The sequence below is a fragment of the Cetorhinus maximus genome, chromosome 6 (genome assembly GCF_964194155.1).
Source record: "Cetorhinus maximus chromosome 6, sCetMax3.hap1.1, whole genome shotgun sequence".
Classification (NCBI taxonomy): Eukaryota; Metazoa; Chordata; class Chondrichthyes; order Lamniformes; family Cetorhinidae; genus Cetorhinus; species Cetorhinus maximus.
Window position 1 is genome coordinate 146,452,725 of NC_135884.1, and position 24,665 is coordinate 146,477,389.

Consider the following 24,665-nt stretch of genomic DNA (forward strand, 5'->3'; position numbering starts at 1 on the left):
ATACTTTCTTTAGTTTAGAAATGGAATTGGAGTGAGGCGGACACGTGGGAGCAGCTGGGAGGCAAGGTCATTAGAAACGGGAGCAGTGTAGGCCATTCAGCCATCAACCCTACTCTGCCGTTCGCTAAGGTCATGGCTAATCCGATTGTGGCCTTCAATCTGCTTTCCTGCCTGCCCCCCACAACCCTTAAACTCTCTTATCGATTAAAAATCTGTTGAATTCAACCCTGAATACATTCAATGACCCAGTCTCAACTGCCCTTCTTGGAAGAGAATTCAAAGTCTAACTACCCTCTGAGAGAGGAAATTCATCCTCATCTCCGTTTTTAAAATGTGCCCCCTACTTCTGGATTCCCCCATGAGAGGAAACACGCTCCCAGCATCTATTCGGTCAAGTCCTCTCAGAATCTTAAGTTTCAACAAATTCACTTCCCATTTCTCTAAACTCCAATGAGTATAGGTGTAACCTGATCAATCTTTCCTCAAAGCACAACCTCTTCGTCCCAGAAATCAGCCAGGTGAACCTTCTCTGAACTGTGTCCAATGCAAGTATATCCCTCCTTAAGTAAGGAGAGCAAAACTGTACACAGTATCACCAATGTCCTGTACAGCTGTAGGAGGACTTCCCTACTTTTTCACTCCATACCACTTGCAATAAAGGCCAACATTCCACTTGCGTTCTTACTTACTTGCTGTACCTGCATGCTAACCTCTTTGTGATTCATGTACAAGGACACCCAGGTCCCTCTGTACTGCGGCATTCCGCAGTTTCTCTCCATTTAAATAATAATCTGCTTTTCTATTCTTCCTGCCATTTCCTCACATTTTCCCACATTATACTCCAGCTGGCAATTTTTTGCCCCCTCACCTAACCTATCTATATCTCTTTGAAGACTCTTTGTGTCTTCCTCGCAACTTGCTTTCCTACCTATCTTTGGTGATCAGCAAATCTGGTGACTAAACAATCTGTCCCTTCATCCAAGTCACTAATATAGATCGTAAATAGCTGAAGCACCAACACTGATCCCAGCGGCACTCCATTAATTACAGTTTGTCAACCTGGAAATGGCCCATTTAACCCAACTTTCTGTTTCCTGTTAGTTAGCCAATCCTTTATCCACGCTAATACATCACTCCCAACACCATGAACTCTTATGTTATGAGGTAACCTTTTATGTGGCACCTTATCGTATGCCTTTTGGAAATCCAAATACATTACATCTGCTGGTTCCCCTTTGTCCACACTGCTTGTTGCATACTCAAAGAATGCTGAGAAATTTGTCAAACACAACTTCCCTTTCACAAAACAATATTGATTCTACCTGATTGTATTATGATTTTCTAAATGTCCTACTACTGCCTCCTTAATAATGGATTCTATCATTTTCCCACTGACAGTTGTTAGACTAACTGGCTTTGGTTTCCTGCTTTCTGTTTCCCTCCTTTCTTGTATAGGAACGTAGAAAATAGGAGCAGGAGTAAGCCATTCGGCCCCTTGAGCCTGCTCCGCCATTCAATATAATCATGGTTGATCCTCTATCACAACACCATACTCCCACTCTCTCCCCATACTCCTTGATGCCTTTAGTGTCTCAGTGTTGTTACATTTGTGATCTTCCACTCAGCTGAGGTCTTTCTGGAACCGAGGTAATTTTGGAAGATTACAACCAATGTTTCCACTACCTCTGCCACCACTTCCTTTAAGACTCTAGGATGTAGGCCATCAGGTCCAGGGAACTCGTCAGCCTTTAGTCCCATCAGCTTTCCCAGTACTTTTTCTCTAGAGTTCATGACTGTTTTACGTTCCCCTCTCCCTTCTGCCTCTTGATTTTCTACTATTCTTGGGAAGTTTTCTGTGCCTTCTACTGTGAAGATAGATACAAAATACTTGTTAAAAGTCTCTGCCATATCCTTGTTTCCAATTATCAGTTCCCCAGTCCCACCCTCTAAGGGGCCAATGCTTACTTTAGGGGATTTCTCAGATTTCACCAATCAGATACTGAGATTGTACCCTGGGCCATCCTTTCCCCCAACCCCATGCATCACCCTCCCCTCCCTGCACCCACCCCACTGCCTCCCTCAATAGACACATTGGAATGTCCAAACCAATACCACACTTCATTTTACTGGGAAATGAACACAAAAAATTCCAGCGATTTGCCCTAAATCTCAGCTCTACTTCTGACCACAATATAAGCATCTATTACCTTAAGCAGCAGTGATAGACAATGGCCTGGTCTACATAAATTCCTGAGTAATAGCACCAAATCTTTGCCAACATATTTAGAATGTCCTTACCAGGACTTGCCTCAATGCACAGCCCCCTGTCATCGAAAAAAGACAATTACAAGTCGCTTGTCGAGATCAATGATGAATATTATGAATGTTTAAAATCCCAGGACTGATTCTATCGGAGTCCATTAGTCACTGTTGCCTGCAGCTCAAATATAAATTCCATTTATAATAACCTCTGTCTTCTACTGTAACATCGATCCAATTAATACGTTCACCCTTAACCCCATAATTCTTCATCCCTGTCTTAAGTCTTTTGTGAGGAGCTTGACAAAGGCTTATGAGTCAAAATATACAAATGAATAAAATTTCTTCGAATTAACTATTTATCATCAAAACCTTCCAATAAATATGGTTGCCGTGATCTTTCCTTCACGAGCTGAAGTTTTCTCCCATATTACATTCAGTTTTGATGGATGATGTTAAATTGTTCCTTTTTTTGAGAAAAGAATCATTGATTGATATCACACTAACTGGCAAATAATTCTAAGTTCATACGTCTCTCCTTTCTTGATGTTTAGCATTGCGATACCAGTTCTTCAGTGATTTGTTGGAAATATAGCCATTGTTCAATGAAAAAAGACCAAGGTCATCTCGATTGCCTTCTACCATCTTGTCACAATGATAATGGAGTTTCTGACTGACTGACCACATCCATCGATCGTTATCAATTACTCTACAACGCACCCATTTCGAGAGAAAAAACTCCATCGTTACTTCACTTTGAAAATCTGGAAATAGTGGCCAGCTTTGTGCTGATCAAGGTGGCAGGTGCCCGGGCCAGGATTGGAATGGTTTTCACCTTCTGCACCCAGTGTCTGCATCCTACAGACAACTGGCAAAAGAACCAGAGACAAGATTTTTTTTTAATAATGCAGCAAGTTGAAACGACCTGGAATGCACTGCCTGAAAGGGTGGTGGAAGCAGAATCAACTGTAAAGGGGAAATGGATATGTATCTGAAGGGGTAAAAAGCCAGCGGCCAGGGAGGTGGGGGAGGGGGAGCTGTGGAGGGCGCAAAAACAGACAGTAACGTACCTGCGTCCATTATATACCCTGTGGGTCCAACCTAAGTTCGTGGAGAGGGAAGTCAGGCTAAGCGTATAACGATGATGACCGATCCTGTTTTGAACTTTACCCCTGTCGGGTTTACAACACAAAAGGAGACCATTCAGCTCATCATGCCTGTCCCAGCTCTCTGAAAGAGCTAGCCTTTTAGCCCCATTCCTCTGCCCATTCTCCACACCATCGTCCATCATTGATATTCAACCCTTTAATTCCTGCTATCTTTTATGGATTCTGCTTCATCACTCTCCTCACATCCTGACAACACTCTGCTATTTCTTCTGACCTGTCCCTTCAATCGTCTGCTCTTGATCTTAAATTCATTGCAGCTCACCAATCTGCTCTTCCATGTTTATTTCACATTTCCATTTCACTAATCTGAACTGCCCACGTAGTAAAAATAGCAACAGAATGTCAATTAGCAATGATTTAATGGGAAATTACGTTCTCTTATTCCCACTAGGAAGTAGGGTAGAAAGACACGGAGTACTATAAAAAAAAAACTCATTTTATTTCTTCCAAATAACTATGGTTGTTTCTTCCTGTGCTCACTAAGTTGCAGAGGGCTGGTGGGCAGGATGTGAAACATTCTCCCATTTTGGTACCAAGTGTCAGCGCCAAATTCTCCCACATCATGGACTAACACAGGGCAATCCTTCCGCAGAGCCAGGCAAAGACAATGGGTTGAACTGTTGGTATGTGCTGTAAACCTCAATGGTTCCAACAAGAGATCTTTAAACCCACCCCACCCCCGCCACTCCATCCCCATAAATGCAGAGAAGCACCAGCGGTGTGCGGCACTGCAATGCTTTTAGTTCCCACGTCACCCATCCTCGTGACCTTCCTGAACTGTGGTCAATTACGCAGTGTCCATTTACTTAGGGTCAGTGGGGCTGTCAGCAAGAGGCAGCTTCCACTCCATCAGACTGGTTCACCTTTGACCCTTCTCTCATCTTGGCCCCTGAACTAAAAGATGACCTAGCATGTGGAAGTGGCATGCCTGTTAATCTCAATTTACTGGCTAGCCTGTCAGCTATTTCAACAAAGGATTTTGCTTTCAGATTTTACAGAATGTGGGCATCACTGGCTCGGCCAACGTTTTAATTGCCCATCCCTATTTACCTTGAGAAGGTGGTGGTGAGCCGCCTTCTTGAACCACTGCAGTCCCTGTGGTGTGTAGATACACCCACAGTGCTGTTAGGGAGAGAGTTCCAGGATTTTGACCCAGCGACGGTGAAGGAACGGCGATACAGTTCCACTTCAGGATGGTGAGTGGCTTGGAGGGGAACTTGCAGGTTCGAGTATTGAACTCTGAGGAGGATGGTGCAGAACTTCAAAAGGACATGGACAAGTTGGTGGAATAGGCGGGCAGGTGACAGGTGAAATTTAATGCAGAGAAGCCTGAAGTGATTCATTTTAGTGGAGAGACAATATAAAATAAAAGGCACAATTCTAAAGGGGATGCAGAAGCAGGGGGACCTGGGTGTATGTGTGTACAAATCATTGAAGGTGACAGGACGGGTTGAGAGGGCAGTTAATAAAGCATACAACATCCTGGGTTTTATTAACAGGGGCACAGAGTACAAGAGCAAGGAAGCTATGTTAAACCGATATAAAACACTGGTTCAGCCTCAACTGGAGTACTGTAGCCAATTCTGGGCACCACACTTCAGAAAGGATGTGAAGAGAGAAGAGAGGGAGTGCAGAAAAGATTCACAAGAATGTCCCCAGGGATGAGAAACGCAGTTAAGTAGATAAATTGGAGAAGTTGGGGTCGTTTTCCTTGAAAAGGAGGTTGAGAGGAGATTTGACAGAGGTATTCAAAATCATGAGGGTCTGGACAGAGTAGATAGGGAGAAACTGTTCCCATTGATAGAAGGATCAAAATCTAGAGGGCACAGATTTAAAGTATTTTATAAAAGAAACAATGGCAACATGAGGAGAAACTTTTTTACGCAGCAAGCGGTTAGGATCTGGAATGCGCTGCCTGAGAGTGTGGTGGAGACAGGTTCAATTGAGGCATTCAAGAAAGAATTGGATTGTTATCTGGAAAAATAGAATGTACAGGGTTACAGGGACAAGGCAGGGAAATGAGTCTAGGTGAGCTGCTCCTTCAGAGAGCTAGCACAGATATAATGGGCCAAATGGCCTTCTATAGTACTGTAGCGATTCTATGATTGCTACCAATGTTCCCGTGCAGCATAAGAACATAAGAACTAGGAGCAGGAGTAGGCAATTCAGCCCCTCGAGCCTGCCCTGCCATTCATTACGATCATGGCTGATCTCATTTTGGCCTCAACTCCAATTTCCCGCCCTCTCCCCATAACCTTTCAACCCGTTACTAATTAAAAATCTGTCTATCTCCTCCTTAACTTTATTCAGCGTCCCGGCATCCACTGCACTCTGAGGTAGTGAATTCCACAGATTCACGACCCTTTGAGAAAAGTAATTCCTCCTCATCTCTGATTTAAATCTACCACCCCTTAGCCTAAAACTATGGCCTCTCGTTCTAGCAATTTGGGATATGCCGCACACTGAAATAAACAGGCCAATCACAACTTTATCAGTTAGTGTTTATGCCTAAAATACTGTACCTAAGCAAAGGGCACCAATAGGGTGAGGGGAGACAGTAAGAAAGAACAAAAGAACTAAAGAATAAAAGAAATAAAGGAAGATTTGCATTTAAGCAGCATTTCCCATGACTGTGGGGTGTCTCAAAGAAATACTTCTGAAATGTAGTCACTGTTGCAATGTAGGAAACGTGGCAACAAATTCGCACACGGCAAGCTCCCACAAACAGAAATGTGACAATGATCAGGTAATCTGTTTTTGCATTGTTGATTGAGGGAAAAAATATTGGCCAGGACACTCCCTTCATCTTCTTCAAAATAGTGCCATGGGATCTTTCACATCCACCCAAGAAGGCGGATGGGGCCTCGATTTAACATTTCATCCAAAGGACTGCACCTCCAACCGTGCAGCACTCCCTCAGTACGACAATGTGATGTCAGCCTTGACTTTTGTGCTTAAGCCCCGGAGTGGGGCTTGAACCTGGAACCTTGCAACTTAGAAACAAGAGTACTATCCTCAGAGTCACAGCTAACACACACAGAAAAATAGGTTTACCTTTAATGCTTCATGTAAGTTTGGTCAGCTTTTTAAGTGTATTACACTGTAATGTAAAGTCTCCATGGACAAAATGTAGTGCCCAGTGCAAAAATTCACTGCAAAATTCAGGGAGAACATTAATTATTACCCAAAAAACACGCCTCTGCCCTTTTCTTCAAATAAATACTTGCACAGATTACAGGGCAAGCAGACCACAATTGGCAATGTATTAATCGGAACTTCCATCATTTTAAGGAGGGTGCCATTACCTCTCAGATTAATTGGTGATAGTCCTTACTTCACATTGTGGTTGGGGTAGGCCCAGAGATGCTGTGGCAATTCTCTGCTGTTAGGCTAACCAGGGCCTGAATCTTCTAGTCTCTGGATCGTCGGAGACTGGACGTACGACTGAAGATGCGCGTCGGGACCGTGTGGATGTTCTGACACACGGACCTCCGTGGGAATTGCCTGTGAAGTTTCGACTTCCAATGAGCAATTCCCCTGCTCCCCAAGACCCCTCCACGAATGTCTCCCCAGGACCCCTTCCACGAATGTCTCCCCGGGACCCTCCGCGAATGTCTCCCCGGGACCCTCTGCGAATGTCTCCCCGGGACCCTCCGCGAATGTCTCCCCGGGACCCTCCGCGAATGTCTCCCCGGGACCCTCCGCGAATGTCTCCCCGGGACCCTCCGCGAATGTCTCCCCGGGACCCTCCACGAATGTCTCCCCGGGACCCTCCGCGAATGTCACCCCGGGACCCTCCGCGAATGTCTGCCCGGGACCCTCCGCCAATGTCTCCCCGGGAGCCTCCGCCAATGTCTCCTGCTTTGAACCTGAGTCACAGACATCGGACAGTTCTGTGGGACTTAACTGGATACTTACCCAGGAAATGTTAAACAGAGTAAAACCTTTCTAACTCCTAGGTAACTACAGAACTAACCCTACAATTACCCTCCCATCACCCCATCGACCCGACCCAACTAGCTGCATCCACACAACTACTCCCTTGATCACCTGGTAACAACGCCTGACCACCCGACTACCCTCCTGCCCCTGACGTTCCAGCTACCCACTGACCCTAACCCAGCGATTACTCCCCCAACCACGCAACTACCCCCTAACCCGACTACCCCCTGACCACCCAACTACACTCAACTCAACTACCCCACCGACCTCCCCAACCCGACCCGGCTACACCACAACCTCCCAACTACCCCCTCATCCACCCCCTCAGCCTGACCCGACTACCGTCCCGAACTGACCAACCCCTGACCACCTGCTCACTCCCAGGCCCAATTACCACCTCACCCACCTATCACCTGGCTCATCTGTCACATCAGCCATCTCCCACCTCATCCACCCTACCCATATCACCCCCTACCCACTTATCCCCTTCCCACCATACCCAACTATCCACTTACCCCCGACCTACCTCACCTACCATACCCACCCCACCCATTTACTCACTCACCTTTACCCATTCACTTCTATCAAACTAGGCCTTTAAACTTGCCATATGACAAGTATGTAGCAAAGGAGGTTTGGGGATGGGATGCAATACAATCCGGGTTTATGGAAATTGTCCTCACAGTCAGCATAACTATTCAAAGGGTCAAACTGGAGCAATTGGTTTCGAACGATAAGTTCCTTCTGGTTCCTACCTGACTGAACCAATTGTACCTTACATTTTACATCAATGCTATTGGGAGCCACTTTGAAGTGTCACTCATGCTGAAGGTAGATAAATGGTACAAGACCACCTCAATGCATATTTGACTTTACACTGACTACAGTATAACTGTGACTTGTGTGAAGAAAATTTTGAAACATCCTCAGACTACTCAACTGAACAAATTAAGAACTTCTGAAACATCATTTCTATTCTTCCTAATGTTAGTGAACAGCCCACTTTGCCATTGGATTACAATGAAAATGCAAGTTGTTGTTGTAAACTTCAACACTTAACTGTTTTTTCAACACATTGGTATGCAAAGCTCAATTGCAAACACTCTTGCAAAAATTTCCATTGCCTTGACCAGAGAGAAGAGCGCAGCTGATAGTATAACTTAGGGTCTGTCCGATTCCGCCCCCCCTCCTTCCCATCCTCACTCAAATCCAATATATAGTAGGTATAAACAGCACTAATTCCATAAGCTATCCTGGGGAGACAGGCTACTCTAGATTTAAACTGATCTAATACTTTTCTGTCAGAAACGTGGCCTGATTTTTCTTGTTAATTAAGGGTCCACAAGTAACCTCCAAATTGCTTGTCATGATAAATAAAGTTCCAAACAGCAGGCTGCAAATCTCAAGAAATAGACTTGCACCTCTCCATTATCCTTGCTATGGATGAAACCGGGGTTAATTTTAAATCTCTAGCACATTTTTCCAACCTTTTGGAATGGGGTGGGGTTGGGGTGGGGGGGCACATTTCCATTTTTTTCTCACTCACTCAAGGGGCCAATGAGCGAATTTTAGAAAGATAAGGTTTGGCACAACATTAAACATGAATTTAAAAAACAGTTGAGGCAAATGTCAAAACAATAAATTTTGAATAAAAATTGAATTAAGTTGAATTAAAAATAGAGTAATTAATAAAGATAACCGTTAGAATGCGAAAGGGTCAGAGTGCAGGTGTCCAGCTCACTCCCAGTCTCAGGGTGCTAATTCTCTCGCTCTCTCACTCTCTCTCATTCTCACTCTTTCCCTCTCGCGCACGTACACACTCTCCCGAGTGCGCGCACGCTCTCTCTCGCGCGCACACGCTCTCTCTCACGCACACACGCTCTCTCTCACGCACACACGCTCTCTCTCACGCACACACACTCTCGCGCACACACACACTCGCACACACACACACTCTCGCACACACACACTCTCGCACACACACACACTCTCGCACACACACACTCTCTCGCACACACACACACTCTCTCGCACACACACACACTCTCTCGCACACACCCACACTCTCTCGCACACACCCACACTCGCGCACACACACACACTCTCGCACACACACACACTCTCGCACACACACACACTCTCACACACACACATACTCTCGCGCACACCCACACTCTCTCACACACACACTCTCTCACACACACACACTCTCTCACACACACACACTCTCTCACACACACACACACTCTCACACACACACACACTCTCACACACACATACTCTCGCACACACCCACACTCTCTCACACACACACACTCTCTCACACACACACACTCTCTCACACACACACACTCTCTCACACACCCACACTCTCGCACACACCCACACTCTCTCACACACACACTCTCTCACACACACACACTCTCTCACACACACACACACTCTCGCACACACACACACACACACTCTCGCACACACACACACACATCGCCCCTCACAGCCATCCTTTTCCCCCCAACCTTCACCACCACACGGGCTCCATCGCTAGCCCCTCTCTCCTCCCAGGTCCTGGCAGTGTCCCCCTCACCCCCGAGGCCCCAGCAGCACTTCTCCACCACTCCCCCATCGACCTCCGCCTCACCCCTAGGCAGAGTACTGACCGTACTTAACCAGTCTGCACTTGTAAAACTCAAGAGCATAGTGTCCAACATTAGGTGTAATTCCACGATTGGATTGCACTTACTGAACAATACCGAGTATGCTAAGATTATACTAACAACCAATTTAAGATTATCAGTCCGACTCACAATGTAGCCGTCTTACGCTTGCTAGAGTTACATATATTCATACTCAGGGCCCTGCCCTCTATAGACAGAAGGGATATGTTCAGGCATTGTGCATTTTTTAAATTAAACAAAAGCTTGGAAGACAACTGTTCCTTATTGCATTCCCCATGGCAACTCCTCGACCAATCAAATTCAACTTGCATTTTTTGAATTTAATCAAAAGCTTGGGGGATAACTGTTCCCTGGTGCAATCTCCATGGCAATGCCACAACTAATCAGAGTCCACTTGCCAAACAATCAGTACCCTTTTTTTCCTCATGCAATATAAATAGTTGTTTCTTTTGAAATTTGGTATTCTTGTGTCTGTCCTGGTGAGTACAAGACAAAAGGTTTTGACAGCATGTCTCTTTTTTTGGCAATACTGATGTTCTTGATTTGTCATCTCAAATTGTCCCCACCACTCCATCACAGGGTGCCTGTAAACACCAATACATCAGCCTAAACTCAGAGTACCCAACTGGATTCCAACTTGTTGTTCTTCCAACTAAGTGCATAAAGAAAAAGAAAAGAAACAAAAAGATTTCCACTTATACAGCAGCTCTCTTGTGCACAGTCAGCTTTAGCTCAGTTAGTAGCATCATCACCTCTGATTCAGCGGTTATACAGCACAGAAACAGGCCCTTCAACCCATCGTGCGGCGGGTCCATGTACCCCCTGCAGGCCTTGAGCACACAATCTGGGTTAACTCTCTGGTGGAATACTGAGGGAATGCTGCACTGTCAGCGATGCTGTCTTTCTGGTGAGGTGTTAAATGAAGGTCCGGTCTGTCCTGCCTGGTGGGCTTAAAATAGCCAATGACAGCATTTCGAAGAAGAGCAGGGAAATGAGGAGATGATGGTGTAGTGGTATTGTTGCTGGACTAGTAATCCAGAGATCCAGGGTAATGCCCTGAGGACCTGGGTTCAAATCCTGCCATAGCAGATGGTGGAATTTGAATCCAATAAAAATCTGGGATTTAAAACTCTAATGATGACCATGAAATGATTGTTGTACAAACCCATCTGGTTCACTAATCCCCTTCAGGGAAGGAAATCTGCTGTCCTTACCTTACCTGGCCTATGTGTGACTCCACACCTACAGCAATGTGGTTGACTCTTAAGTGCCCTCTAAACAAGGGCAATTAGGGTTGGGCAATAAATGCTGGCCTAGCCAGTGACACCCACATCCAATGAATAAAAAAAAGCTCTTCCTTTATCTCTCAACCGACATTTGGAAAAAAAGTTTATCTTAATATTATTATATTGCTGTTTGAGTTGGCTGTGCACAAATTTCCTACATAACAGCAGTGATGACACTTCATTGGCTGCAAAGTGTTCTGCTATAGAAATGCAAGTCCCAATGTTTCACAGCACTTTACATTAAATTAATTACTTCCCAAGTGCGCTGTTATGTTGAAAAAAAAACACAGCAAGATCCCACAAATACCAATTTATGTGAATGCCCAGACAGTGGTTTTTGGTGATGCTTGAAGAAGAACCTTTTTTTTCTTTTTTGAATACTGGGGTGTTTTCTATTCAGGCAAAAGTCTTAAATGCCTCATCTGAAAGGCAGGACCATTGATAATACATCAGTCCCTCAGCTTGGCTCACGCACCCCCCCTCCCCCACCCACCCCCGTATCTAGGAGCAGCTTTTGGTTTTAAACTTAATGCTTGCCTGGGATCATTGCATTGTTGTCATCAACAGTTCAGATGACCGTCTGTATGTTATTAAAAACCTTGCACAGGGCTCACAATCCCTGTTCACCAAGACCTTAGATCTTATTGTCATGATTTTTCATTTGACAACTTCCAGCATTGTAAATTGGTGGATCAACACCTACCATTCAATCTTGCTCAAAGCTCCAGCAAGTTCACCCCAACCTACAGTCGTTTAAATAATGTCAGTAAATGTATCATATAACTTCAACCAATAACTTAGTGTTCCAAATTGCTATACTTTAGAAATTCCTTGAATACTGGGAGTTCACAGTGTCAACCTAGGCTAGAAATATGATTACATGCTTTCCTCCATTCTACAAGAGGTGTCAATGTGATGAAGCTTAGATTTGTTTTATACTCTATACAGCAGTGTTGTCCTTCTCAGTCAGGACAGTAGGTCAGTCTAGCCCACAGAACTATCTAATCAATGATATTTCTTGGTAGGCACACTGGGATATATATTCACCGTGGACCAATTGAAAGAAAGAAAACCTTGTGGAGTGTAAAATGGGCTGCCAATTCTTTATCATCCCTATTGCGCTATTGCCAATTTATACCCCCCGGTGTGTTAGAGCACGGGTCAGGATTCGGGAAGGGTGTGTGGAAGGGGGTCACCCGCAGTTTGCTGGTTAGCTTCACACTCCAGCTGAGATTTCACCAAACCTTTCCCCGTCCTTTACCAGGATGGGCTGAGACTGAGAGGGGAAGATGGGAACGGAGGTGGTGGAGCCCCGAAAACGGTGACACCAGGAGGTGTGTCAAGGCACCAGTTTCGGCGCTAGTAATGATCACCAGTGTGGGGGAAGGGCAGGACAGGAATCCTGTTCTCCCTCCAATTGGGGACAATTAAGGCAGATTAAGAGCTCATTTAAAGCCCGTAAGCTTCTGGTTTTTTGAAGTGCCAGACAGGTTACCCGTGGCATCAGCAAATGACCAGCTGAAGGCAGGCAGCTATACAATGGAGAGCCAGTCACACCTGCTCCGGGCATCATCCCAGCCCCATAAGAGGAACATACGAACATACAAATTAGGAGTAGGAGTAGGTCACTCAGCCCCGCAGGCCCCCTCCGCTATTCAATAAGATCATGACTGATCTAACTTTAACTTCAACTTCACATTCCTGCCAACCCCCGATAACCTTTCACTCCCTTACTTATCAAGAGTCAATCTACTTCTACCTTAAAGATATTCAAGGACACTGCCTTAACCAGAGTTTGAGGAAGAGAATTCAAAAGTCTCACAATCATCTGAAAGACAAAATTTTGCCTCATCTCCATATTAAATGGGCGACCCCTTATTTTTAAACAGTGACCCCTAGTTCTAGATTCTCCCTCAAGAGGAAATATCCTTTCCACATCCACCCAGTCAAGTCCCCTCAGGATCTTATATGTTTCTATTAAGTCGCCTCTTACTCTTCAAAATTCCAGCAGATACACACCTAGACTGTCCAGCCTTTCCTCATAAGAAAACCCGTCCATTCCAGTTATTAATCTAGTTAACATTCTCTGAACTGCCTCCAACGCATTTACATCTTTCCTTAAAGAAGGAGACCAATACTGTACACAGTTCTCCAGATGCGGCGTCATCAATGCCCTGTATAGCATAACCTCGATAATCTTGTATTCAATTCCCCTTGCAATAAACAATAACATCCTATTAGCTTTGCTAATTACTTGCTGCACCTGTATACCAAACTTCTGTGATTCATGCAGTATGGACACCCAGGTCCCTCTGCTTCTCAAAACTGCAATCTCTCAGCTTTTAGATAATATGCTTCTTTTTTATTTTTCTTGCCACTCTTTTCTTGCAACCTCACATTTTCCTACATTATACTCAATTTGCCAGGTCTTTGCCCACTCACCTAACCCATCTATATCCTTTTGTACTTTCTCTATGTCCTTTTCACAACTTCCTTTCCTATCTGTCTTTATGTCATCAGCAAATTTAGCAACCATACCTTCAGTCCCTTCATCCAAATCATTTACATAACTTATAAAGAGTTGAGGCCCCAGCACTGATACCTGTGGCACACCACATCTTGCCAGCCAGAAAGTGACCCATATATGCCTACTCTCTGTTTCCTGTTAGCTAGCCAATCTTCTATCCATGCCAATACGTCACCCACTACACCATGCGCTTTTATTTTCCGCAATACCCTTTGATGTGGCACCTTGTCAAAATCTGAAAACCTCAGTACACCCACTGGTTTCCCTTTATCCACAGCACATGGTACTTCTTCAAAGAACCTAAACAAATTGGTTAAACATGATTTCTCTTTCACAAAATCATGTGATTACCGTGACTGTATCTAAGTGCCCTGGTATGACGTCTTTAATATTAGCTTCTAACATTTGTTTCCCTATGACAGATGTTAGGCTAACTGGCCTATAGTTTCCTGCTTTCTGCCTCCCTCCCTTTTTGAATAAAGGATTTACATTAGCTATTTTCCAATCTAATGGGGCCTTCCCCGAATCTAGTGAATTTACTTAACTATCTCACTAGACATTTCTTTCAAGACCTTAGGATGAAGTCCATCAGGTCCCGGGTACTTGACAGCCCACAGCTCCAACATTTTGCTAAGTACCGCTTCCCTGGCGATTGTAATCTTCTTGAGTTCCTCCGTCCCTTCCAATTCCTGACTTAGAGCTACTTCTGGGATGTTATTTGTGGCAAAGGGCGAACTGGGCAATTGGCACCGCAAAGGTGGCAGGGAGAGTGGGTGCTCAGCATCAGGAATTTGAATAGGTTGCATCCCCCTGGTATCAAGGGGGCAAAAGAGCAATGAGCAAGGCTGCCAAGGACAATTGAGTGGCCACCTGTACAGAAGGAAGGCTCCAGTTGGCAACAGAGGACAACTATCAGATTTTGGGCCCTGTGCCAATGAGGGGCAACATCCTTTACAGGAATGGCATCAGGAGGGCATGGGAAAAGAAAGAAGGGCAGAAAGATAATGGAGGCCAAACTCTCACCAAGGGATCAACTGCCAAAGATGGAGCTGAGTGGAGATGCCTGAGAACCAGTGTCACAGGAAACTGTGGCTCTCTGGGCAGATGGTCACAGTGATCTGTGCCCTTGTCGCCGAAGACCTCACAGCTTGCTGCACTGGTCGCTATGCCCTGCCAGTGGCTGTCAAAAGTTACTGTGACCTTGAACTTCTTGACCCCTAGCTCCTTCCAAGGATCAGCTCCGGACCTTAGTGGCATCTCAAAAATGGCTGCACTCCACTGCATCTTGCTAGGTACTGACCTCCTCGTTGCCAGAGCTGGACAGCACATTCATTTATTGGTAGGCAAGGCCTCACTGCAAAAGGTGGCAGTGGGTTTTGCCTCCGTCCTTTTGCCACCCTCCTTTTCCAGTTTCCTAAAACAATATGTTGTAGATCCAACCAGGGATCAGGCTATTTTGGATCTGGCAATGTGTAATGATGTAGGCTTAATAAATGAGCTCAGAATAGAAGAACCCCTAGGAAACAGTGGCCATAATATGGTGGAATTTAGCATTCAGCTTGAGAGTGAGGAACAACTGTGCTAAACTTAAATAAGGGTAATTACAAAGGAATGAGGGCAGAGTTGGCTGGAGTGGATTAGGAAAGGAATTTAGCAGAAAAGACAGTTGATGAACAATGGCAGGTGTTTAAGAAAATAGTTCATGACTCACAACAAAGATATATCCCAGTGAGGAAGAAGGATTCTAGGAAGGGGATAAACCAACCATGGTTAACCAAGGAAGTTAAGGATAGTATCAAATTGAAAGAAAAAAACATACAATGTGGCCAAGATTAGTGGTAAGCCAGAGGGTTGGGAAAGTTTTAAAAACCAACAAAGGATGACCAAAAAAAGAGGGAGGAATTAAACTTTGAGGGTAAGCTAGCAAGTAATATAAAACAGCTTTTTTAAATATATAAAAAACAAAGAGAGAGGCCAAAGTGAACATAGGCCGCTTGGAGAATGAGGCTGGGGAAATAATTATGGGGAACCAGGAAGTTGCAGAGGAGTTGGATAAATAGTTTGCATCAGATAGAAGACACTAATAGCATCCAAAAATTACTAAATAATCAAGGGGCAAAAGATGGGGAGGAAATAAATACAATAACCATCACTAGAGAAAAAGTGCTAGGGAACTAATGGGGGATAAAGGCCGATAAGTCCTCTAGACCTGATGGGTTGCATCCTAGGATATTAAAGGAAGTAGCTACACAGATAGTGAATGCACGGGTAGTAATCTTCCAAAAATCCTTAGATTCTGGGAAAGTCCCAGAAGATTGGAAAACTGTCAATGTAACACCCTTATTCAAAAAGGGAGGGTGACAAAAAACAGATAACTATAGGCCAGTTAGCTTATTGTCATTGGGAAAATGTTACAGTCTATTAAAAAGGATGTAATAGCAGAGCATTTAGAAATGCATAATGTAATCAAGCAGAGTCAGCATGGCTTCATGAAGGGGAAATCATGCCTGACAAATTTATTAGAATTCTTTGAGGTGGTAACAAGTAGGATAGATAAAGGGAAATCAACAGTTGTAATATATTTGGATTTCCAAAAGGCATTCGATAAGGTACCGCACATAAGGCTACTTAATAAGAGTCCATGGTGTTGGGGGTAGCACATTAGCATGTACTATGGATTGGCTAACTAATAGAAGACACAGATTTGGGATAAGGGGGCATTTTCAGGATGTCAACCTGTAACTAGTGGAGTGCCACAGGGATCAGTGCTGAGGCCACAATTATTTACAATATACATAATGACTTGGATGAGGGAAGTGACTGTACTATCGCCAAGTTTGCGAATGACACAAAAATAGGTGGGAGGGTAAGTGGTGAGGATGACACAAAGAGTCTATAGAGGGATATAGACTGGCTAAGTGAGTGGGAAAAAACTTGGAAGATGGAATATAATGTGGGAAAATGTGAGATTATGCACTTTGGCAGGAAGAATAGAGAAGCTGAATATTATTTAAATGGAGAAATACTGCAGAAAGCTGCAGCACAGAGGGATCTGGGGGTTCTCATGCATGAATCACAAAAAGCTAACATACAAGTTCAGCAGGTAATAGGGAAGTCTTGCTAAAACTATACAAGGCACTAGTTAGACCATACCTAGAATACTGTGAACAGTTTTGGTCCCCTTATCTAAGGAAAGATATATTGGCATTGGAGGCAGTCCAGAGAAGGTTCAAGCAAAATACTGTGGATGCTGGAAATCTGAAACAAAAACAAAAACTGCTGGAAAAACTCAGCAGGTCTGACAGCATCTATGGAGAGAAAGACAGAGTTAACGTTTCAAGTCTGTTTGACTTCAGAACCAGAGAAAGTTCACTAGGTTGATCCCGGGTATGGAGGGATTTTCTTATGAGGAGAGGTTTGAGTAGGTTGGGCCTGTACTCATTGGAGTTTAGAAGAATGATAGATGACCTTTTTGAAACATGTAAGATTTTTAAGGGGCTTGACAGGGTAGATACTGAGAGGTTGTTCTCCCTTGTGGGAGAGTCTAGGACCAGAGGGCATAATCTCAGAGTAAGGGATCCCCACTTAAAACAGAGATGAGGAAAACATTTCTTCTCTCAGAGGGTAGTGAATCTGTGGAATTCTTTACCACAGAGGGCTGTAGAGGCTGTGTCGTTAAGTATATTCAAGGCTGAGTTAGATTTTTAATCAGTAAGGGAATCAAGGGTTATGGGGAAAGTGGAGTTGAGGATTATCAGATCAGCCATGATCTCACTGAATGGTGGAGCAGATTCGATGGGCTGAATGGCCTGCTTCTGTTCCTACGTCTTATGGTCTTATTGCTGGAATCCCCCAGGCGCAGGACATAATTGCTTGGACCCATGCGGTCATCAAGGCATTCAGTGATTAGCTGATGCGATCCATCAACGGGAAAAGTTTCTACACTCTCAATATCCAACTGGTCTGTGACCACAACAAGAACTTCCTCCATGTGTGCGCTCATAGCCCTGGCAGCAGCCATGTCTCCTTCATCCTCTGCCAGTCCACACTGCCTCAGATCTTCACTCCAACCCCCCAAAGTGCATGGATGGATCCTAGGGGAGGATCCTTGAAGGGATGGCTACTGATGCCTTCAGGAGAGCTCTAGGCCGAAGCACATAGACAATACAACCAATGCCACCTGCTCAGCAGGACAGCCACTGAACCAGCCGTCATGTCTCTAAAGGTGCGATTCAAATGCTTGGACCAGTTGGGTGATCCCCTCCAATACCCTCCTGCAAGAATGTCTCAGGCATTGTGGTGGTCTGCTGTGCTCTCCATTGCTCTCCAGAGAGGTGTGGACCTTGAGGATGGCGAGGCTTTGGAAAGTGACAGTTCATCAGGGGAGGAACAGGAGCAGGAGGTAAGAAAGGAGAAGGAGGAAAAGGAGGAGGAGGAAGAGGAGGCGGTGGGAGGTAATATTGAACAGAGAGGTGACGCTGCTGCATGAAGTGCTGGCTTCTTCCTGCCACTCTCTAGAAGGGGACCTCCCTCCTCTCCCTCGTGACCTCCAGCATTGGATCCAGGTCAGCATCGATGAAGTGAGGGGCAGCCAGGCCTCTGGCTCCCCTGTGACATCTTGCCTCCCTCCGGTGAAGTAGAATGCTTTGGTACAATCAGAAAATCTTTCTCTCAGGATAACCAGAGGCCTAAGTGATGGCTGTCACGGGTATCTAAATGAGTCTCACACTTCATCTGACCTAATTCCATTCCCACCCCACTGGCTCTAAGTAGACAGACACCTGTCTCCATATCAATTAAGGCCTCAACCCCATGAAAATCTGAACTTTAACCCATTTATTACTGAAGGCAGGTTTCCAATTCCAATACAGAACTGCCTCCTGTTTCCCACCTACATGGGAAAATTTAGCCTTGAGATTCAAACAGAGTAGATAATCAAAAAAATCAAACACTATTGTTACGAGGTCACCCCCAAAGCGACAGATGGAAAAATACAAAAGCACTGAACTCCATCTCTTGAACATTTTCTCAAAACAAAGGTGAACAGTCATTTGGAAGCACAGAGCTGAAAAAAGAGAGAGGTTGAAGCTTTTTGTCTTACACTCTCTTCACATACAGTATAAATTGTTGTTTCCCTCTTACATTGGTATTCTTGCGAAGTGTCCTGATGAGTGCAAGACAAAAAGCTTCGACATGTCCCTTTTTTCAGCAATACGAAAGTGATCGCGAAATAGGAACAGCCATTTTGTACTCCCTTTGGTGGTTTCTCTCAAACTGTCAACTGCAAGAGTTAACCTCTCCCCATAATGAGGGAACATGAAAAAACCAGGATCATTCAGATTCTACCACGACTTATATACAAGGATGTGAACCCAAAGCTTCCCATTATTCCATGTCTTGATGCCTGTAATAAACATAAATATTTACAATTTCCCAGCTGGTCGGCAAGGCAGCTTTAACACAATACACCAGCTTCATCATTGATTCCCATGCATTAAGGTGAAACTAAGTCAATTGGTGGCATTGAAGCAGTCACACCTGGTATTTTTTTCTATATAAGTTAAATATTTCTAATCGTTTTACTGGAAGCACCAAAATGAGCAGCAAGGCGGACATTGATGAGGGAAAGTATATCAGTTACCCCACAAAACACAACAGGAAATTGTTGACATGTTTGGGCAAACGTGAGGTATGATTATCTTTTTTTCTTTCCAGCAATATTCACGTTGTGCACTACTTATACACCGCGAGTTATAGGACATTAAATAAAACAGAAACCCAGCCTTAATTCAACTCACTGACATACACGGCTTACCACTGAACCCATCTTCAGGCGGTGAGGCTCAATCCTCAGGGAGAAGCACAAAAGCGGCCTGACTCCCAGCACTAAACACGTTAAACATCAACGCACGTCACAAACCAACACGAACCTTGTTTGCCGCAATACCTGTTTATTTTCTTTCCTCGCATTAAAGAAATAAGGGTGATAATCCAGTGCAGTTTTGTTTTTGAAGTAAAATTTTAACAACAGTCATAATAAGTAACCGTGCGGAAGGAAAAAGCTCACAGTGCAGCAATAATTCAATACACTTACATTTGGGAGAGAAAGCGAAAGAAAGGAAAAGAGAAATAGGAAGAAGAAGAAAAAGGAAAGAGAAAAAAACCCTCCCCAACCCCCCAAAAAGTAAATAATAAGAAAATCAACAACAATCATAGGTCAGACATAGTTTCACCTGATATAATATATACAACGTAACTAGGGTCAATTACATGAAAGTAGAGAGCTGTAATTCCTCAAAGTAATCTAAGAAAGGTTATGTAGCCAAGCTACATAAAGTCCATCAGCTCTTATGGTGTTACTTCATTTTCTGAAGTTTAAGATTCTGCATAAGATCACGTCTCCAATTAGTAAAAGGAAGCGGGATAGACTGTTTCCAATTTAATAGAATAATACGTCTAGCCAATCATGTTGTAAAGGTGAGTGCATCAGTCTGAATTTGTGTAAGAGGGAAGCCATTTGGTTCCACTCCAAAGAGTGCTGTAATAGGAGAGGGTTCAGTATTGCTACTGAAAATATGTGAGAGTGATCTAAAAATGTTTGTCCAAAACAAAGCCAATTTAGGACCCGACCAGCACATATGAATTAGAGGGGTTGGGGCGGTGTGGCATTTATCACAAAACAAAAATAAAAATACCTGGAAAAACTCAGCAGCATCTGCGGAGAGGAGCACAGTTAACGTTTCGAGTCCGTATGACTCTTCAACAGAACTCAGTAAAAATAGAAAAGAGGTGAAATATTTTCTTTTCTATTTTTACTTGGTTCTGTTGAAGAGTCATACGGACTCGAGACGTTAACTGTGTTCCTCTCCGCCGATGCTGCCAGACCTGCTGAGTTTTTCCAAGTATTTTTATTTTTGTTTTGGGTTTCCAGCATCCGCAGTTTTTTTGCTTTTATCTTGGCATTTGTCACAGGTTGGGTCAAAATTTGGATGAATCTAAGATAATTTCACCTTGGGTAGATGGATACGATGTAAGATTTTAAATTGCAGCAACCCAGGTCTTACACATACAGTTGAGGAATGTACACGAGAGAGAATAGACATCCAGTTATCTTCTGATAAGTCTGAGTCAAAATCTTGCTCCCAAAGAGTTTTTAAAGTAGAAAGTGAAGGGCAGCGTGGTGAAAAAATTAGAGAATACAATTTGGAAATTAACCCCCTAACGAAAGGATTTAATTCTAACATAATATCTATCGGTGATTTAGGGGGCAATAAAGGAAACTGGGGGATTTGTTTTGCACGCAAAACCTCTGACTTGTAAATGGCGAAAGCAGTGTGTGTAGGGCAGATCATATTTCCGAGAGAGAGTCAAAAGAAGCAAAAAATATTATCAACGTATAAGTTAGCAAGGGCTTTGGCGCCTCTCACACACCAGGCTTGAAAGGCAGAATCTCCTAATGAAGGCGGAAATAAATGGTTTGCATTAATAGGGCTCTGTAAAGAGAGAGATTGCAGCACAAAGTGTGTTCTGAACTGGGTCCAAATCTTAAGTGACTGCCTAACAATAGGGGTTGAAGAAAAGTGACTGGTTGAGAAAGGAATGGAGGAGCACAACAGAGCACAACAGAGATGTGGATTGACAGGAGGCTGCCTCCAATTGCACCCACGCCCAACTAGCCAAGTCCGAATGAAGCCAAAAAGAAATATTACAGATATTAGCAGACCAGTAATAAAACTGAAAATTTGGTAGTGCCAAACCACCTAAATGCGTGGGACTTTGTAGAAAAACTTTATGGGCAGAATTTTCTGCCTGTCGGGCGGCAATTAAGGCCCGCCCAGCGTGACGTCCGGCGGGAAGCGCTATGCATTTCCTGCGCGGGCGGGGGAGATTCCCCAAAAGCGAGAGTGCGCTCTTTCGTGCACGTATATGAAAGAGCGCACATCTCCCCGAGGCTGACACTTTTAAAAATATTAAAAATAGAGAAAAAAAAAATTCCTTAACATGTCCCCCTCATGTGACAATGTCACATGAGATGGGACATGTTCATAATTTACATAATAACTTTATTAAAATGTTTAAAATCCTGCATGAAACCTCATCCCGCCGCTGGATGAGGTTTCATGTCTTATCTATTTGCCGCCGGGGCTCCTGGCCTGCCCACCAATCTTAAGGTTGGATGGGCAGGTCCTTCCATTGTTTAATTGACCCTGTCAATGGCCTCAATTGGCCATTGACAGGTCGGCGGGCGGACAGCTGATTTTGCTGCGCCCCCGCCTTCCTGAAAATTTAAATGGGGCGTGGTGATGTCGGGGGTTCCGCCCCACATCATCCCACGTCATTTTACGCGTTGGCGAGCGGGCCCCGCCCCCTGCTCACCGACGGCAAAATTCTGCCCTATGAATTCTGGGTGTTTTCTTATTCCAGATAAAGGAAAAAGATAATTGGTCTATTGCAACAAAAAGAGCACTTGGGGATAAACAATGGAATGCAGTGAAATAAGTACAGAAATTTTCATCTCTACCAAATTTATACGACCAACTAAAACAAAAGACCACCCTGCTAAGTCCTGCTCTGTACATTTCGACCAAGGGTGAAAGTTGAGCTTAAAAAGGTCTCCAAGGGATCGAGTAACTAAAATTCCTAATTATTTAAAACTACTTACTAAGACCTGGCAGGGGAGGGTAGAAAGAAGGTAACTCTTTGCAATAGAGTTAATCGGAAAAATTTCACTCTGATGTAAATTAATTTTAAAACCTGAAATGTGACCAAATCACTCAAGAATGGAGAAAATATGTGGGAGAGCTGAGGCTGGATCAGAGATGTAATGGAGCAGGTCATCAGCATATCAGGAGAGTTTCTGCTCCACAGGTCCGGAGTGAAATTGCCAGGGTACAGCCCTGTCTAGTACCTTGATGGAGGTGAAGGAGTTTAGAATGGATATTATTTGTATGTACTGAAGTAACCGGTGAGGAATACAACAGTTATATCTATTTTATAGAAATGGGTCCAATCCAAATTTTTGATGGGTGAAGTAAAGATCCCATTCCATTCTATCAAAAGCCTTTTCTGCATCCATCGTTATAAGAACCTCAGGGAGAGGAGTAGCTAATGTGTATAAATAATATTGAAAATAACCCTCAGGCCTGAATTTTTCAGGCGATGGGCGGGTTCAACGGGAGCAGTCGCGGAGCTGATCGCCGCACGCGATCGGCTCCGCGCCGCCATTTTACATGAGACGGGACATTTTTTTTATATTTATGAAATTTTTCAAATTTATTTAATAAAAGCTTCGGGGGAACTCCGTCTCGCTCGTGGAAGAGGTTTCCTAAAAAAAAAGCAAAGGCCGCTTGGCCTTTTCGCCTTGACGATCACTTCAATTACTTTCTTAATGGCCTTAATAAGCCGTTTACATATTGGTGGGTGCGCAGCCAACTCTGGTGCGCACCCGCCAAACGAAACATCGCAACTTCAGCGCGATGACGTCGGGACGCATGCCGGACGTCATCGCGCATCATCTTACGCGTGGGTGTGTCGGGCCCGGCCCCTGGGCGCCGAGTGAAAAATCTTGCCCTTAAATTTAAGAAGGATTGCCCGCCCTGTTATAAAACCTGTCCGGTCTGGAGAGATAACAGATGGAAGGACAGGTTCAGGACGGTGGTTAAAGCCTTAGCTTTAACAAATATCTTGACACCCGCATTTAAACGGAAACCAGTACAGTTTTAATATTACAGCTGAAAACGGGCTTATCACAAAAAAATGCATTTTTTATAAGTGTCTTGTCCACTAGCTGTGAGTAACCAGAATTTAAATTGCTGAAAATCACTTCAAAAAATCACACAACTATTAGGCTCTTATTAGTGTGCACTAGTCCGTTTCTTCAGAAATCAAACATTTCTTAATATGTAAAAATCTCTAAAACATAGCTCTTAGTGCCTTTGTGCCAAGAAGAGCTGAATTCGAAGAGTTCACCTGTCTCAAACAGGTGAAATCTACAGAAACATGGCATCCTCATTATCATCATCTGTTTCGCACGCAGATTTGGTTTCCAATAGAGTACGATGTTTTTAAACCAATATTAAATAGCGTGTAGAGTCGACTTAGGTTCAACCTAACTTGCGTCGTAAAATTTTGCCATCCTTTACGCTGGGTACGGCTAATTTCAGGGAAACTGCACTGGCTGGCAGAAACACTGGGGCAAGCTGTTGCTATCAATGTAAGGTATTGAACTCACTATCAATTTATAAGGTTTGATAGTTCTGTACACAGAACCAGTCCTGTAGTTCACCATTCTAACGCACGATCTAACCAGGACCTTACCTCCTCCAGAGCCCATAATGAATCTACCAAAGGTTTGATCTTCTTCTGGTTGTACAGCGATACAAGCTTATCCATCACTGCTTTCACCTGGGCACCCCGGCCTTGTTTGAAGAGGAGGTTAAGCAGTGAAAATCCAGCAATGACTTTGTTCTCTTCGTAGAGTTTTATGGGGTTCACCTTCTCAACCTGCCACCACTGTAAAAAGGAAACAAATTGTCCAGTCTCATTAAACTGGTTTTGAATCATTCTTCTGCCTACATCTGAATCATTTGAGTAATAGGTACAACATGTACTATGATTTAATGACTTACAGGTGCAACATGGCTACGATCTAATGAGCTACAAGCACAACAGGGCTTTGAATTAATGACTTACAAGTACAACATGGGCGATGATTTAATGAACCCAGTTTATTAGGCTAAATAAAAGAAGAAGCAACATTTTTTTATGGCATCGTGTGTTTATTTCGAAGATGAGCTTCAACGCT

At 44.0% G+C, this 24,665-nt stretch overlaps 1 protein-coding gene across 2 annotated transcripts in view; it reads right to left on the reverse strand.

Moving 5' to 3' along the window:
• vat1l (vesicle amine transport 1-like) overlaps window positions 1-24,665 on the reverse strand; it is a 199,836-nt gene that overhangs the window by 108,011 nt on the left and 67,160 nt on the right. For both annotated transcript variants that reach the window (XM_078544638.1, XM_078544637.1), the window contains exon 7: window positions 24,179-24,373. In XM_078544638.1, the coding sequence (XP_078400764.1) occupies window positions 24,179-24,373 (195 nt within the window). The remainder of the gene's footprint in view (window positions 1-24,178; window positions 24,374-24,665) is intronic.